The 12892-nt window shown below is 41.2% G+C and overlaps 1 protein-coding gene across 4 annotated transcripts in view; it reads right to left on the bottom strand.

Annotated features, from left to right (window-relative positions):
- The window catches only part of GDPD1 (glycerophosphodiester phosphodiesterase domain containing 1), a 63576-nt gene that overhangs the window by 43404 nt on the left and 7280 nt on the right, over positions 1-12892 (bottom strand). For all 4 annotated transcript variants that reach the window (XR_004430699.1, XM_033183699.1, XM_033183700.1 and 1 more), the window contains exon 2: positions 6344-6386. Coding sequence is in view for 3 of the 4 variants with exons in the window: in XM_033183699.1 (XP_033039590.1) it covers positions 6344-6386 (43 nt within the window). In the remaining variant the exon portion in view is untranslated. The remainder of the gene's footprint in view (positions 1-6343; positions 6387-12892) is intronic.

Here is a 12892-nt window from a genome sequence, read left to right as displayed (position 1 = left end):
ACTCTCACTCTGTCACCCAGGCTGGAGTGCAGTGAGTGCAGTGGCACGATCTCAGCTCACTGCAACCTGCGCCCCCCAGGTTCAAGTGATTCTCCTGCCTCAGCCTCCTGAGTAGCTGGGACTACAAGAGCGGTCACCACGCCAACTAATTTTTGTAATTTTTAGTAGAGATAGGGTTTCACCATATTGGACAGGCTGGCCTTGAACTCCTGATCTCGTGATTCGCCCACCTCAGCCTCCCAAAGTGCTGGGATTACAGGCATGAGGCACCGCACACGGCCAAAGTGTAAAATTAAAGGTGCAGTTGCTCAGGCCTGTAATCTCAGCATTTTGGGAGGCCAAGGTGGGTGAATCATCTCTACAAAACCCAGTCTCTACAAAAAAATATGAAAAATTAGCTGGGCATGGAGGCATACACCTGTAGTCCCAGCTACTAGGGAGGCTGAGATGGGAGGGTAGCTTGAGCCTGAGGGGGGAGGTTAAAAAAAAAAGTGTGTCCTATGCTGGCAATTAAAAAAAAAAAAACAAAAAAACGGCCGGGAGCGGTGGCTCAAGCCTGTAATCCCAGCACTTTGGGAGGCCGAGATGGGCGGATCACGAGGTCAGGAGATCGAGACCATCCTGGCCAACACGGTGAAACCCTGTCTCTACTAAAAAAATACAAAAAACTAGCCGGGCGAGGTGGCGCACTCCTGTAGTCCCAGCTACTCGGGAGGCTGAGGCAGGAGAATGGCGTAAACCCGGGAGGCGGAGCTTGTAGTGAGCTGAGATCCCGCCACTGCACTTCAGCCTGGGCGGCAGAGCGAGACTCCGTCTCAAAAAAAAAAAAAAAAAACTGTACATATTACCTCAGAAATCTTTCTAAGTTTGAAGTTTGTCTCTAGAAGAAATGCTGGCTATTTTTAGAAATGTTTAGGAATTATTTGAAAAATATTTCCTATGTATGTTTATTGTTATTGACAAACTAATAGATAAAAAAGTTAGAACAATAGTAAGTGTATCTAGGACAACTTGTAAAGTATTCTAGTAAAATTACCCCAAATTTGATATGTAAATAGCTAGAACACAGTGAGAAAATAAAAGTTTTTAATCACTTTTGCCTTGAAAAATTTTCATGAATAACAGCATGCACCTACTTCCATTGAAATATCAGATATTTTATAACTGAATTTTTGACAAGCTGTTGACAAATAAAAAAATATATACAAAAAAGAAGTTGGAGATGCCAAGGTTTCAACATTTCCAGAAAAAGAAATAAAAACTCTAGCTCTAAAAGAAAATGTGAAACTCCACAGAAACAATGCATAACAATTAAAATAGGCATCATGTTAAAGAATTTATTTGAATCTAATTTACTCTTCACAACACTGAGGTTGTATCACTATTCCCATTTCATAGATAGTCATATTAATTAGATATTCTAAAATATTTATCATGAGAACCAGGTCACTGATTAATTACCTTGACTGTCTGCCAACTTACACTTCTAGCTATTGCTAATACAATTTGCTTTTTTCTCCTTACCATTCCGGCTAATACCATAGGGATCACATTGTCCTACAGGTATTTCCTAAGGCGGCCTGGTTTAATAACCTAGTTTTATTGGCCCTTGAGAACCACATCTTACATACTCAAGGGTTTAGTGGCTCTGTGTGTGTGTATGTGTATAGTACAATTCCTTAGTTTTTGCTTCTATGCTTTACTATGAAGGAGGCTCTGTCCCCTGCATCAGTCTTTTGCTAATGTTCTGGTTTATTCCTGAATGTCCCATTCCATATTTCATTCAGTGAGCAACTAGTGAGTGTCTATTTCTGTCAGAGCCTGAGCTAGGCATTAAGGATTTTGAAATTAGTAAGAAAAGATTCCTGCTCCTAACAAAATAATAGAAGGCTGGGTGTGGTGGCTCATGCCTGTAATCCTAGCACTTCGGGAGGCCGAGGCAGGCAAATCATGAGGTCAGGAGATCAAGGCCATCCTGGCTAACACGGCGAAACCCTGTCTCTACTAAAAGTACAAAACATTAGACAGGCATGGTGGCATGCGCCTGTAGTGCCAGCTACTTCGGAGGCTGAGGCAGGAGAATCGCTTGAACCTGGGAGGCAGAGGTTGCAGTGAGCCGAGATCTTGCCACTGCACTCCAGCCTGGACAATGGAGTGAGACTCCATCTCGGAAAATAAATAAATAAATAAAAGAAATAATAGAAGAGCCATATTCATAACCTAAGGGAGATGGTGTTTGTGAAAGCATTTTATAAACCACATTAAAGGACATTTCATACATTGTGAAACACAATTATTTCTCTTTGTCAGTTTTAATTATTACTTTTTTTTTTGAGATGGAGTTTCACTCTTGTTGCCCAGGCTGGAGTGCAATGGTGCAAACTTGACTCACTGCAACCTCTGCCTCCTGGGTTCAAGTGATTCTCCTGCCTCAACCTCCCGAGTAGCTTGGATTACAGGCATGCGCTACCATGCCCAGCTAATTTTGTATTTTTAGTAGAGAAGGGGTTTCTCCACGTTGTTCAGGCTGGTCTCAAACTCCTGACCTCAGGTGATCCACCTGACTCGGCCTCCCAAAGTGCTGGGATTACAGGTGTGAGCCACCATCATGACCGGCCTTTTTTTTTTTTTGAGACAGAGTCTCGCTCTGTTACCCCAGGCTGTGCCCAGCTAATTTTTTAATTTTTAGTAGAGATGAGGTTTTGCCATGTTGGCCAAGCTGGTCTTGAACTCCTCATCTCAAGTGATCCACCTGCCTTGGCCCCCCAAAGTGCTGGGATTACAGGTGTGAGCCACTACACCCAGCTGATCCTACATTTTCCAAATAGCTCCTTCTGAATGTCTTCAAATGATAGCCCTTTTAGTCTTAATACCTTTTGATTTTCTGGTTAATTTTAATTAGGCTTCCCACACCAACTATATATATTGTCATTAATATCTCCTCATCTTCACCTCCACTTTGAAATTTATATGCTTTGTGAAATGTGTATTCAAATATGTACATAAATAAGGTCTAAGTTTTAGCTGGTCATTTTATTTTTACTATCTCTCCCTCAACTACCCATCCTATCAAGAATATACCATACTTAAGCATAGTATGTATCTTTTCTTGAGTGTATATTACAACTCTTTAGTATTTTAATATACAGTACCTTAAAAATAGTATGTTTATTTATTTTTATTTATTTTTTGGAGACAGGGTCTGGCTCTGTCACTCAGGCTGGAGTGTAGTGGTGCCATCTCGGGTCACTGCAACCTTTACCTTCCAGGCTCAAGCCATCCTCTCCCACTTCAGCCTCTGGAGTAGCTGTGACTACAGGCTGCACCACGATGCCCGATTAATTTTTTTTTACGTTTTCTAGAGACAGGGTTTCACCCTGTTGCCCAGGCTGGTCTTGAACTCGTGACCACCAGTGACCCCCCAGCCTTGGCCTCCCAAAGTGCTGAGATTACAGATGTGAGCCACCGCGATGGGCCAAAATAGTATGTTTAAACAGTGTTTTCTTGTTATTCAATGAAACAAGTATGAAAACAAAACAAAACAAAACAAAACCTTCTAAGATTCCTAGCAGTTAACAGTAGAATATTTGTTTTTTTTTGTTTTTTTTGTTTTTTGTTTTTTTTTTTGAGGCGGAGTCTCGCTCTGTCGCCCGGACTGGAGTGCAGTGGCCGGATCTCAGCTCACTGCAAGCTCCGCCTCCCGGGTTTATGCCATTCTCCTGCCTCAGCCTCCCGAGTAGCTGGGACTACAGGCGCCCGCCACCTCGCCCGGCTAGTTTTTGTATTTTTAGTAGAGACGGGGTTTCACCGTGTTAGCCAGGATGGTCTCGATCTCCTGACCTCGTGATCCGCCCGTCTCGGCCTCCCAAAGTGCTGGGATTACAGGCTTGAGCCACCGCGCCCGGCCCACAGTAGAATATTTGTAATTTTTTCAAGTATAATAAAAAAAAAGTATGTATTCATAGCAAGGGCACTAATGTGTAACACACACACACACACACACCACCACCACTAATAACGAAAAACTCAAAAAAAGGGGTTTTATATAAATTTCTAAGTCAGTTGATAAGCAGCCTTACAAATAAATACACCTAACAAACATTAACAATAACATATGAAAGGTTGGGTGCAGTGGCTGATGCCTGTAAACCTAGCATTTTGGGAGGCCGAAGTGAGCAGATCACTTGAGGTCAGTAGTTCGAGACCAGCCTCAGCAGCATAGCAAAACCTCGTCTCTATTTAAAAAATAAATAAATAAAACTAAAAACTAGCCAAGAGAGGTGGCAGGTGCCTGTAATCCTAGGTACTCGGGAAGCTGAGGCAGAGGAATCATTTGAACCCAGGAGGTAGAGATTGCAGTGAGGTGAGATCGAGCCATTGCACTCCAGCCTCCAGCAACACTCTGTCTCAAACAAACAAACAACAACAAAAGTAGCATGTGAAAGAGGTGTTCCCTTCTTCTGAAGTACTAGAAAAATCTCCAAAAAAATTTTTTTAAGTTATAGAAAGCTTCCACATGATATAGAAGGCTGTGGTACTTTTCAGTAGTTACTATTTGAACAAAACTATATAAAAACTGTTGAAGATGAAAAATATGTTGTATTTTGCAAGTAAAAACCATTTAAATTAGATATCCTTTAAATATCAAAAAATGTTAAGAGGATCAAAATCTTCAAAGGTTAGAAAAAACTGTGATTTTTTTCAAATGCATCATCCTTTAAAATAATTTATTGTATAACCCAGTGTTTTAATTTCATAAATAATGGTGGTTGATAAAAATTTAGCAAAAAATACAGAGAAAAACATAAAATAATGTGCCTTAAGCGTGAAGAATGCTAAAATTACTCAAAGTTATGAGTAGTTTTTTTCTCAAGTTATATGTATCACCTACCTCATGGGCAACAAATGATATATGATAGTGTGTGTATATGTTGTAGAATTTGTACACATAAAATTATATATCTATATTTAGTTATGGCTAGCTAGCCAGATATGTAATCTAAGTAGAGAAAATAAATAAAGTATTTAAATTAAAATAGTCCATTTCATGGTCTGTGATAGGAGGAAAAATTTTACTTTTTTTTAAAGACAGAGTCTCACTCTATTGCCCAGGCTGGAGTGCAGCAGTGCAATCTTGGCTCAGTGCAACCTCTGCCTCTCGGATTCAAGCAATTCTCATGCCCCAGACTCCTGAGTAGCTGGGATTACAGGAATGCACCACCATGCGCAGCTAATTTTTGTATTTTTAGTAGAGACAGGGTTTCACCATGTTGGCCAGGCTGATCTCGAACTCCGGACTTCAGGTGATTCACCTGCCTCGCCTTGGCCTCCCCAAGTGTTGAGATTACAGGTGTGAGCCACCATGCCCAGCCAAAATTTTACATTTTTGTAAGAGGCTTTTGAGATCATAAACAAAAGGCATCATAGTATAGAACAGGACGAGTAAGAGATGACAAATACAAGGAAGATAGGATTTAGGTGAAACTAGAATGTGAAAAAACAATAGCTTTGTATCTAATAATAATAAGAAAAATAATCTCTAAGGTGTCTTTGAATGGCAAGAAGCAGAACAAAAAGTGAAGTCAAATTCTCCAAATTTCTTAGTCCCAATTATATACATTAAAATGGCTCCAAAATTATATAAGAAAATATTTATCTTACTAAATATGGATCTTACTAATTATGGATAGGTAATGTCTTTCATTGGGTTTAACTTTTCACATTCTATGCTTTATTTTTCAGGGAAAACAGTGTTCTCACGATTACCACAGACTGATGATAATCATTGACTAAGACAAAGAACGAGGTATTAATTAGTTTTCATTCCTGTTTCTCCTGCTGCTTTTCTGTGAGTTGCTCTAAAAGACACTTATATGAAATAATTTATAAATAAGAATTTAAAAAATGTATTTTATTTGGTAAAAAAGATCAACACTCATGAGGCTTCCAAGAAGAAACCAGATTGCTGTACAAAGACACATAATCCTATTCATAAATAGCAGCCACTGTAACAGTTGTTTCATTTTCTCTTTCTCTCCAAGACTAATTAGCATTATACACAGAACATTCCTTGTTACAAATGTCTTATTTCAGCTTTGTAACTATAGTATCTTTTGATTACCCTAAACTCCCATCTGCTTTTTCAGTAATACAGAAGCCAAACACTCTTTGCAACACTTCTGACCAACTAATTAAAAAAAAATTTTTTTTAACAAAATAGAAACAACTATCACAAACTGATGCTACACTTACACTATCCTCACTTTGTGAATCATCATCACTTTAAAGAAAGCCTGCAAACTGTAAAAGAAAAGAGTACTTTTTACCTTTTTTACATACTTACTGCTGAAAGGCTGCCATTGTATTCTCCAGATTTTCTCCAGCACCTGTGAAAATTTGAACTTTACTTATTTGGAACATTTTAATTTTCCTGAAGTTACTTTTAATAAGATACACCTAATGAATCCTGACTTTTTTTTCTTTTTTTTGAGACAGAGTCTTGCTCTGTCACCCAGACTGGATGCAGCGGCACCATCTCAGCTCATTGCAAGCTCCGCCTCCCGGGTTCACGCCATTCTCCTGCCTCAGCCTCCCAAACAGCTGGGACTACAGGCGCCCACTACCACACCTGGCTAATTTTTTTTGTATTTTTAGTGAAGACGGGGTTTCACCGTGTTAGCCAGGATGGTCTCAATCTCCCGACCTTGTGATCCGCCCGTCTCGGCCTCCCAAAGTGTACAAATGTTTTAAAGAGTGTAATGGTACAGGTTCAGTATTCCTTATCCAAAATGCTTGGGCCCGGAAGTGTTTTGGATTTCTGACTTCTTCAGATTTTGGAATATTTGCATATATATAAAATGAGAGATTTTGGGGATAGGACTCAAGTCTAAACAAAATTTATTTAGTTTTCATATACTCCTCATACAGATAGCTTGAAAGTAATTTTACACAATATTTTAAATAATTTTATGCATGAAACAAAGTTTGTGTACACTGAACCATCAGAAAGCAAAGGAGCCACTCTCTTAGTCATTCATGAGCACAATCTGTGGTTGTTTGGCATCACCATCATTCTTGACTGAATTTATAGGCTACCAATAAGCATTTTCTTACACTTATTCATACATAAGTATGTAACAGTTAAAAAATATGAAATACCACTAATGCAATGAAAAAATAATATGTTCAGGGTAACTAAGTAACATAGTAGCATCATCAGAATACCTATATCAGTTGTTAAAAATAGCAACAAAAAAGGCAGGTGTTCAGTCTCCACCTGTCTCATTGTTTTGTTTTGTTTTTTTCTGGAGACAGATCATCACTCTTTTGCTCAGGCTGAAGTGTAGTGGCATGATCTGGGCTCACTGCAACCTCCACCTCAAAGGTTCAAGTGATTCTTGTGCCCCAGCCTCCTAAGTAGCTGGGATTACAAGTGTATGCCACCATGCCTGGCTAATTTTTATACTTTTAGTAGAGATGGGGTTTTGCCATGATGGCCAGGCTGGTCTTGAACTCCTGGCCTCAAGTAATCCGCCCACCTCGGCCTCCCAAAGTGCTGGGATTACGGGTGTGAGCCACTACATCCAGTCTCACTGTGTTTTGATTAAAAAATTACCATACACTGTATTTTTTTTTCAAGTGAGAAGAAACATCAGAAGCAGTTGAAGGACCAGGAAGTGGGTCCTCTAAGGGTGAGGGGGCATTCTGCTAGATGGCTTTTTAAAATGTTTTCTGCAGAGTCATGTGCCTTACTAACAAGTTTTTGTCTTAAAAGTCTCTCATTCATTTTATAAACGAACACGATTTCTTGTCCTGTTATGAATGCACCCTACTCTAGCCCTTCAATAAGCTCATCATGTATTTTCATCATGTTGTCTATGGGCACTTTTTCTGCCATGTTAACATCATCTTCATTGTTATAATGTCTATTATCATGATAACTTTGATCCAGAACCATTTCGGCTATTTCATCATTGGTCAATTAATGAACAACTAGAACCTCATGATCAATGTTAAAAACTTCTTCGATACCCACTTCTTTCAGTTTACTGACAAATTCTGAAGGCAATTTTTTGTATATGTAAAGAGGTCAGACGTCATTTTTTTCTCACTTTGTCGACATATGGAATCCTTAAAAGTCACCAACTTGTTCATTATCATCACTAAACATAGTCAAAGGCCAGAGTTGTGCCAGGCGTGCACAAATTTGTCTTTATTCACTGATTTCCAAGCACTGGCAACAGTATACAAGACATCCTTCATGCTAAACTCCTTTTGAAAACTTTCTGGCAGGACATGGTGGCTCATGCCTATAATCCTAGCACTTTGGGAGGCTGAGGTAGAAAGATCGCTTGAGCCCAGGAGTTTGAGACCAGCCCGGGCAACACAGCAAAAATAATTTTAAATAATTTTATGCATGAAACAAAGTTTGTGTACCTGAACCATCAGAAAGCAAAGGAGTCACTATGTTAGTCATCCATGGGGACAATTTGCAGTTGTCTTAATTTTAAATAAAAAAAACTTAAAAAAGAAAAAAAAATTTCACACCCACACCTCTGTTCATTACTGCTAGCACAAGAAAATGTTTTTATATTTACTCTCATTGATCCAAGCATAGCCTGGTCACATGGAATTAATAAAGTCATGTTTAGAGGAAAGTACATGGCATAAACATTATATTTGATGAGAATGTCAGCTGGTGGATTAGCAGAACAGTTGTCAAGGAGTAACAAAATCTTGCAGTTGTCATCCAGTCCAACTTCCCAGCAGTGAGCATGAGCCGCTGGTACAAAATGTTTGTGAAACCAATCAGAAAAGATGTCCCTGGTGATCTGTGCATGCCTTTTTGGTAGCATAACGGACTGGTAAGAAATTCACTCCTGGCCGGGCGCGGTGGCTCAAGCCTGTAATCCCAGCACTTTGGGAGGCCGAGACGGGCGGATCACGAGGTCAGGAGATCGAGACCATCCTGGCTAACACGGTGAAACCCCGTCTCTACTAAAATATACAAAAAATTAGCCAGGCGAGATGGCGGGCGCCTGTAGTCCCAGCTACTCGGGAGGCTGAGGCGAGAGAATGGCGTAAACCCGGGAGGCGGAGCTTGCAGTGAGCTGAGATCCGGCCACTGCACTCCAGCCTGGGCGACAGAGCGAGACTCCGTCTCAAAAAAAAAAAAAAAAAAAAAAAGAAATTCACTCCTAGGCCGGGTGCGGTGGCTCAAGCCTGTAATCCCAGCACTTTGGGAGGCCGAGACGGGTGGATCACGAGGTCAGGAGATCGAGACCATCCTGGTCTACATGGTGAAACCCCGTCTCTACTAAAAAATACAAAAAAAAAAAAAACTAGCCGGGCGAGATGGCGGGCGCCTGTAGTCCCAGCTACTCGGGAGGCTGAGGCAGGAGAATGGCGTAAACCCGGGAGGCGGAGCTTGCAGTGAGCCGAGATCGCGCCACTGCACTCCAGCCTGGGCGACAGAGCTAGACTCTGTCTCAAAAAAAAAAAAAAAAAAAAAAAAAAGAAATTCACTCCTTGAAGACAGTGAGGAAGGAAGCTTTTGCCTAACACGGCAAGTTTACACTTATGCATGCCTGCTGCATCAGCATATCCTAACACAGTTATTCTGTCATTGGCATCCTTAATTTGCATCTCATCAGCAACAGTCAGTGTCTTTCTGGAGCAATAATCCAAGAGTGTTGTTTCATCAGGATTATAGACTTGTTCTTGTGTCAGATTTTCAACAGCAATGACCCTGGCAAACTTGTCAATACATTTCTTTGCTGCTTCATGACCAGCAGATGCTAATCACCATTAGTCTTTAAAAATGTAATGCCATGTCTTCTCTTAAATTTCCTGGGCCGGGCATGGTGGCTCACACCTGTAATCCCAGCACTTTGGCAGACTAAGGCAGGCGGATCACCTGAGGTTGGGAGTTCAAGACCAGTCTGACGAACATGGAGAAACCCCGTCTCTACTAAAAATACAAAATTAGCCAGGCATGGTGGCGCATGCCTGTAATCCCAGCTACTCAGGAGGCTGAGGCAGGAGAATCGCTTGAACCCGGGAGGTGGAGGTTGCAGTGAGCCAAGATCGTGCCATTGCACTCCAGCCTGGGCAACAAGAGTGAAACTCGGTCTAAAAAAAAAAAAAAAAATTCTGCAACTGGCCTGTTCAATATTCATGGTTCCCGTCTTTTTAACTTCATCACTTGAGATCTTCATTTTATCTTTATGCAGTTTTTTCTATTTTTAATTAACTTCTGTTCATCACTTCCACTTTATATATACTACTTCTGATATATATAAAACTTCAACAGTTTATCCTTCTTTTTCTTCAGGTCATATATAGTGATCATTCTAATACCATATTCCTCTGTAAGGTATTTCATACTTATACCACTATTCAGTTTCTATAACACCTTGACTTTCTGTGCTATAGATAAACATAAATGTTACTTCTTTTTCTTATTTTTTTTTTTTTTTTTTTTTTTTTTTTTTTTTTTTTTTTTTTTTTTTTGAGGCGGAGTCTCGCTCTGTCGCCCGGACTGGAGTGCAGTGGCCAGATCTCAGCTCACTGCAAGCTCCGCCTCCCGGGTTTACGCCATTCTCCTGCCTCAGCCTCCCGAGTAGCTGGGACTACAGGCGCCCGCCACCTCGCCCGGCTAGTTTTTGTATTTTAGTAGAGACGGGGTTTCACCGTGTTAGCCAGGATGGTCTCGATCTCCTGACCTCGTGATCCGCCGTCTCGGCCTCCCAAAGTGCTGGGATACAGGCTTGAGCCACCGCGCCCGGCCTTCTTTTTCTTATCACTATAACCCATAGGGGTATCTGTGGGCCTTTTTGATATTTTCAACATCTTTATACCAAAGAGCAGAGAATAATCAAGCAAGCAAGCAAACAAACAATAACACACACTGAACAATGCATATAGGTCTTGGCACCATCTACGGCATCGTGGGGAATCTGCTGTTGGTGTGACCAGTCAGAACATGTGCCATTTTATTACCCTTTGTGGGCATGCTTGCATAAGGAAATCTGGGCATACTCAGAAAAGATATATTGTAACTGAAGGGAGCTGGAAGGGTCTTTTTTCCCTTGGGGGTGCTGAATAAGCTGTGTGTTGTTTCCTTTTGTTTTGACTGCAACCTGTCACATGAGGACAGGTGTGGAATTCGTTATATATATTTTTTTCTTTTTAAAAACTTTATGGCTAGGTGTGGTGGCTCATGCCTGTAATCGCAGCACTTTGGGAGGCCGAGGTGGGCAGATAACCTGAGGTCAGGAGTTCGAGACCAACCTCGCCAATATGATGAAATCCCCATTTCTACTAAAAATGCAGAAATTAGGCCAGGCACGGTGGCTCACGCCTGTAATTCCAGCACTTTGGGGGGCTGAGGCAGGCGGATCACCTGGGGTCAGGAGTTCGAGACCAGTCTGGCCAACATGGGGAAACCTCATCTTTACTAAAAATACCAAAATTGCCAGGCGCGGTGGCTCAAGCCTGTAATCCCAGCACTTTGGGAGGCCAAGACAGGTGGATCACGAGGTCAGGAGATCGAGACCATCCTGGCTAACCTGGTGAAACCCCGTCTCTACTAAAAAAGACAAAAAACTAGCCGGGCGTGGTGGCGGGCGCCTGTAGTCCCAGCTACTCGGAAGGCTGAGGCAGGAGAATGGCATAAACCCGGGAGGAGGAGCTTGCAGTGAGCTGAGATCCGGCCACTGCACTCCAGCCTGGGTGACAGAGCGAGACTCTGTGTCAAAAAAAAAAAAAAAAAAAAAATTTAGCCAGGCGTGATGGCGGGTATCTGTAATCTCAGTTACTCAGGAGGCTGAGGCAGGAGAATCGCTTGAACCCAGGAGGTAGAGTTTGCAGTGAGCTGAGATTGCACCACTGCACTCCAGCCTGGGCAACAGAGCGAGACTCTGTCTCAAAATAGTAATAATAATAATAATGGTGATTTGAGGAAAAAAATATTTTTTTCCTCAAATTATTTTTTACCAGGAATTTTCTACTTGTGGAGTTATGTCTGTGCCCAAAAAGTTTCAGATTTTGGAGCATTTCAGGTTTTCAGATTAGGGAAGCTTAACCTGTATTTTGAATTTTTTTTTAGCTGCAACAGTAGAAATTAAAAATTAAAACACAGCCACAGCAACCCAGGAGGGTTCAAACAGAACCTAAACTGATTTTTTTTTTTTTTTTTCCCTGAGACAGGATCTCACACTGTCACCCAGGCTGGAGTTCAGTGGCATGATCAGAGCTCACTGTAGCCTCAAACTCCTAGCTCAAGCAATCCTCTGGTCTCAGCCTCCCAAGTAGCTAGGACTACAGGCACATGCCACCACGCTCAGTTAATTTTCTTTTTAGAGACAGGGTCTTACTATGTTGCCCAGGCTGGTCTCAAACTCCTGGACTCAAGCAATCCTCCTGCCTCAGTTTCGCAGTGCTGGAATTACAGGCATGAGCCACTGTGCCTGGCTGGCCTAACCATGATTTTTAAGCTATAATATCTGCTTATTTGTCAAAGGAAAGACAGAAGAGTATTTGGTACACATACATCTCCTCAGACAGAGTTAAACAGTCTCTCCTCTGTATCCCTGTAGTCTCTTATGCATAGCTCTACTAAGGCATTTATCATATTATGGCATAAATTATTTACCTGTTTCTCTCCTCCCATTCCCATGAATTGCTTAAAAGAAGTGACTGTCTTTTAATCACCTTGACTGAAGGCAGTATAGTGTAGTGGTTAAGGGTGAGACGCTGGAGTTTTAGGATGCTTGGTCTCCAATCTGTTTAATAATTGTGTGACCTCAGGAAAACTACCTAAGAAACTTTCATAGAATTGGTATAATCAAATGAGTTAATATTTAAACTGCTGTATGTTATCAATTTTTTT

Source organism: Trachypithecus francoisi, unplaced genomic scaffold (assembly GCF_009764315.1).
Source record: "Trachypithecus francoisi isolate TF-2019V2 unplaced genomic scaffold, Tfra_2.0 Lachesis_group20, whole genome shotgun sequence".
Lineage (NCBI taxonomy): Eukaryota > Metazoa > Chordata > Mammalia > Primates > Cercopithecidae > Trachypithecus > Trachypithecus francoisi.
Note: the sequence above shows the minus strand (reverse complement) of the source record. Positions and strands in the feature narration are given on the sequence as shown.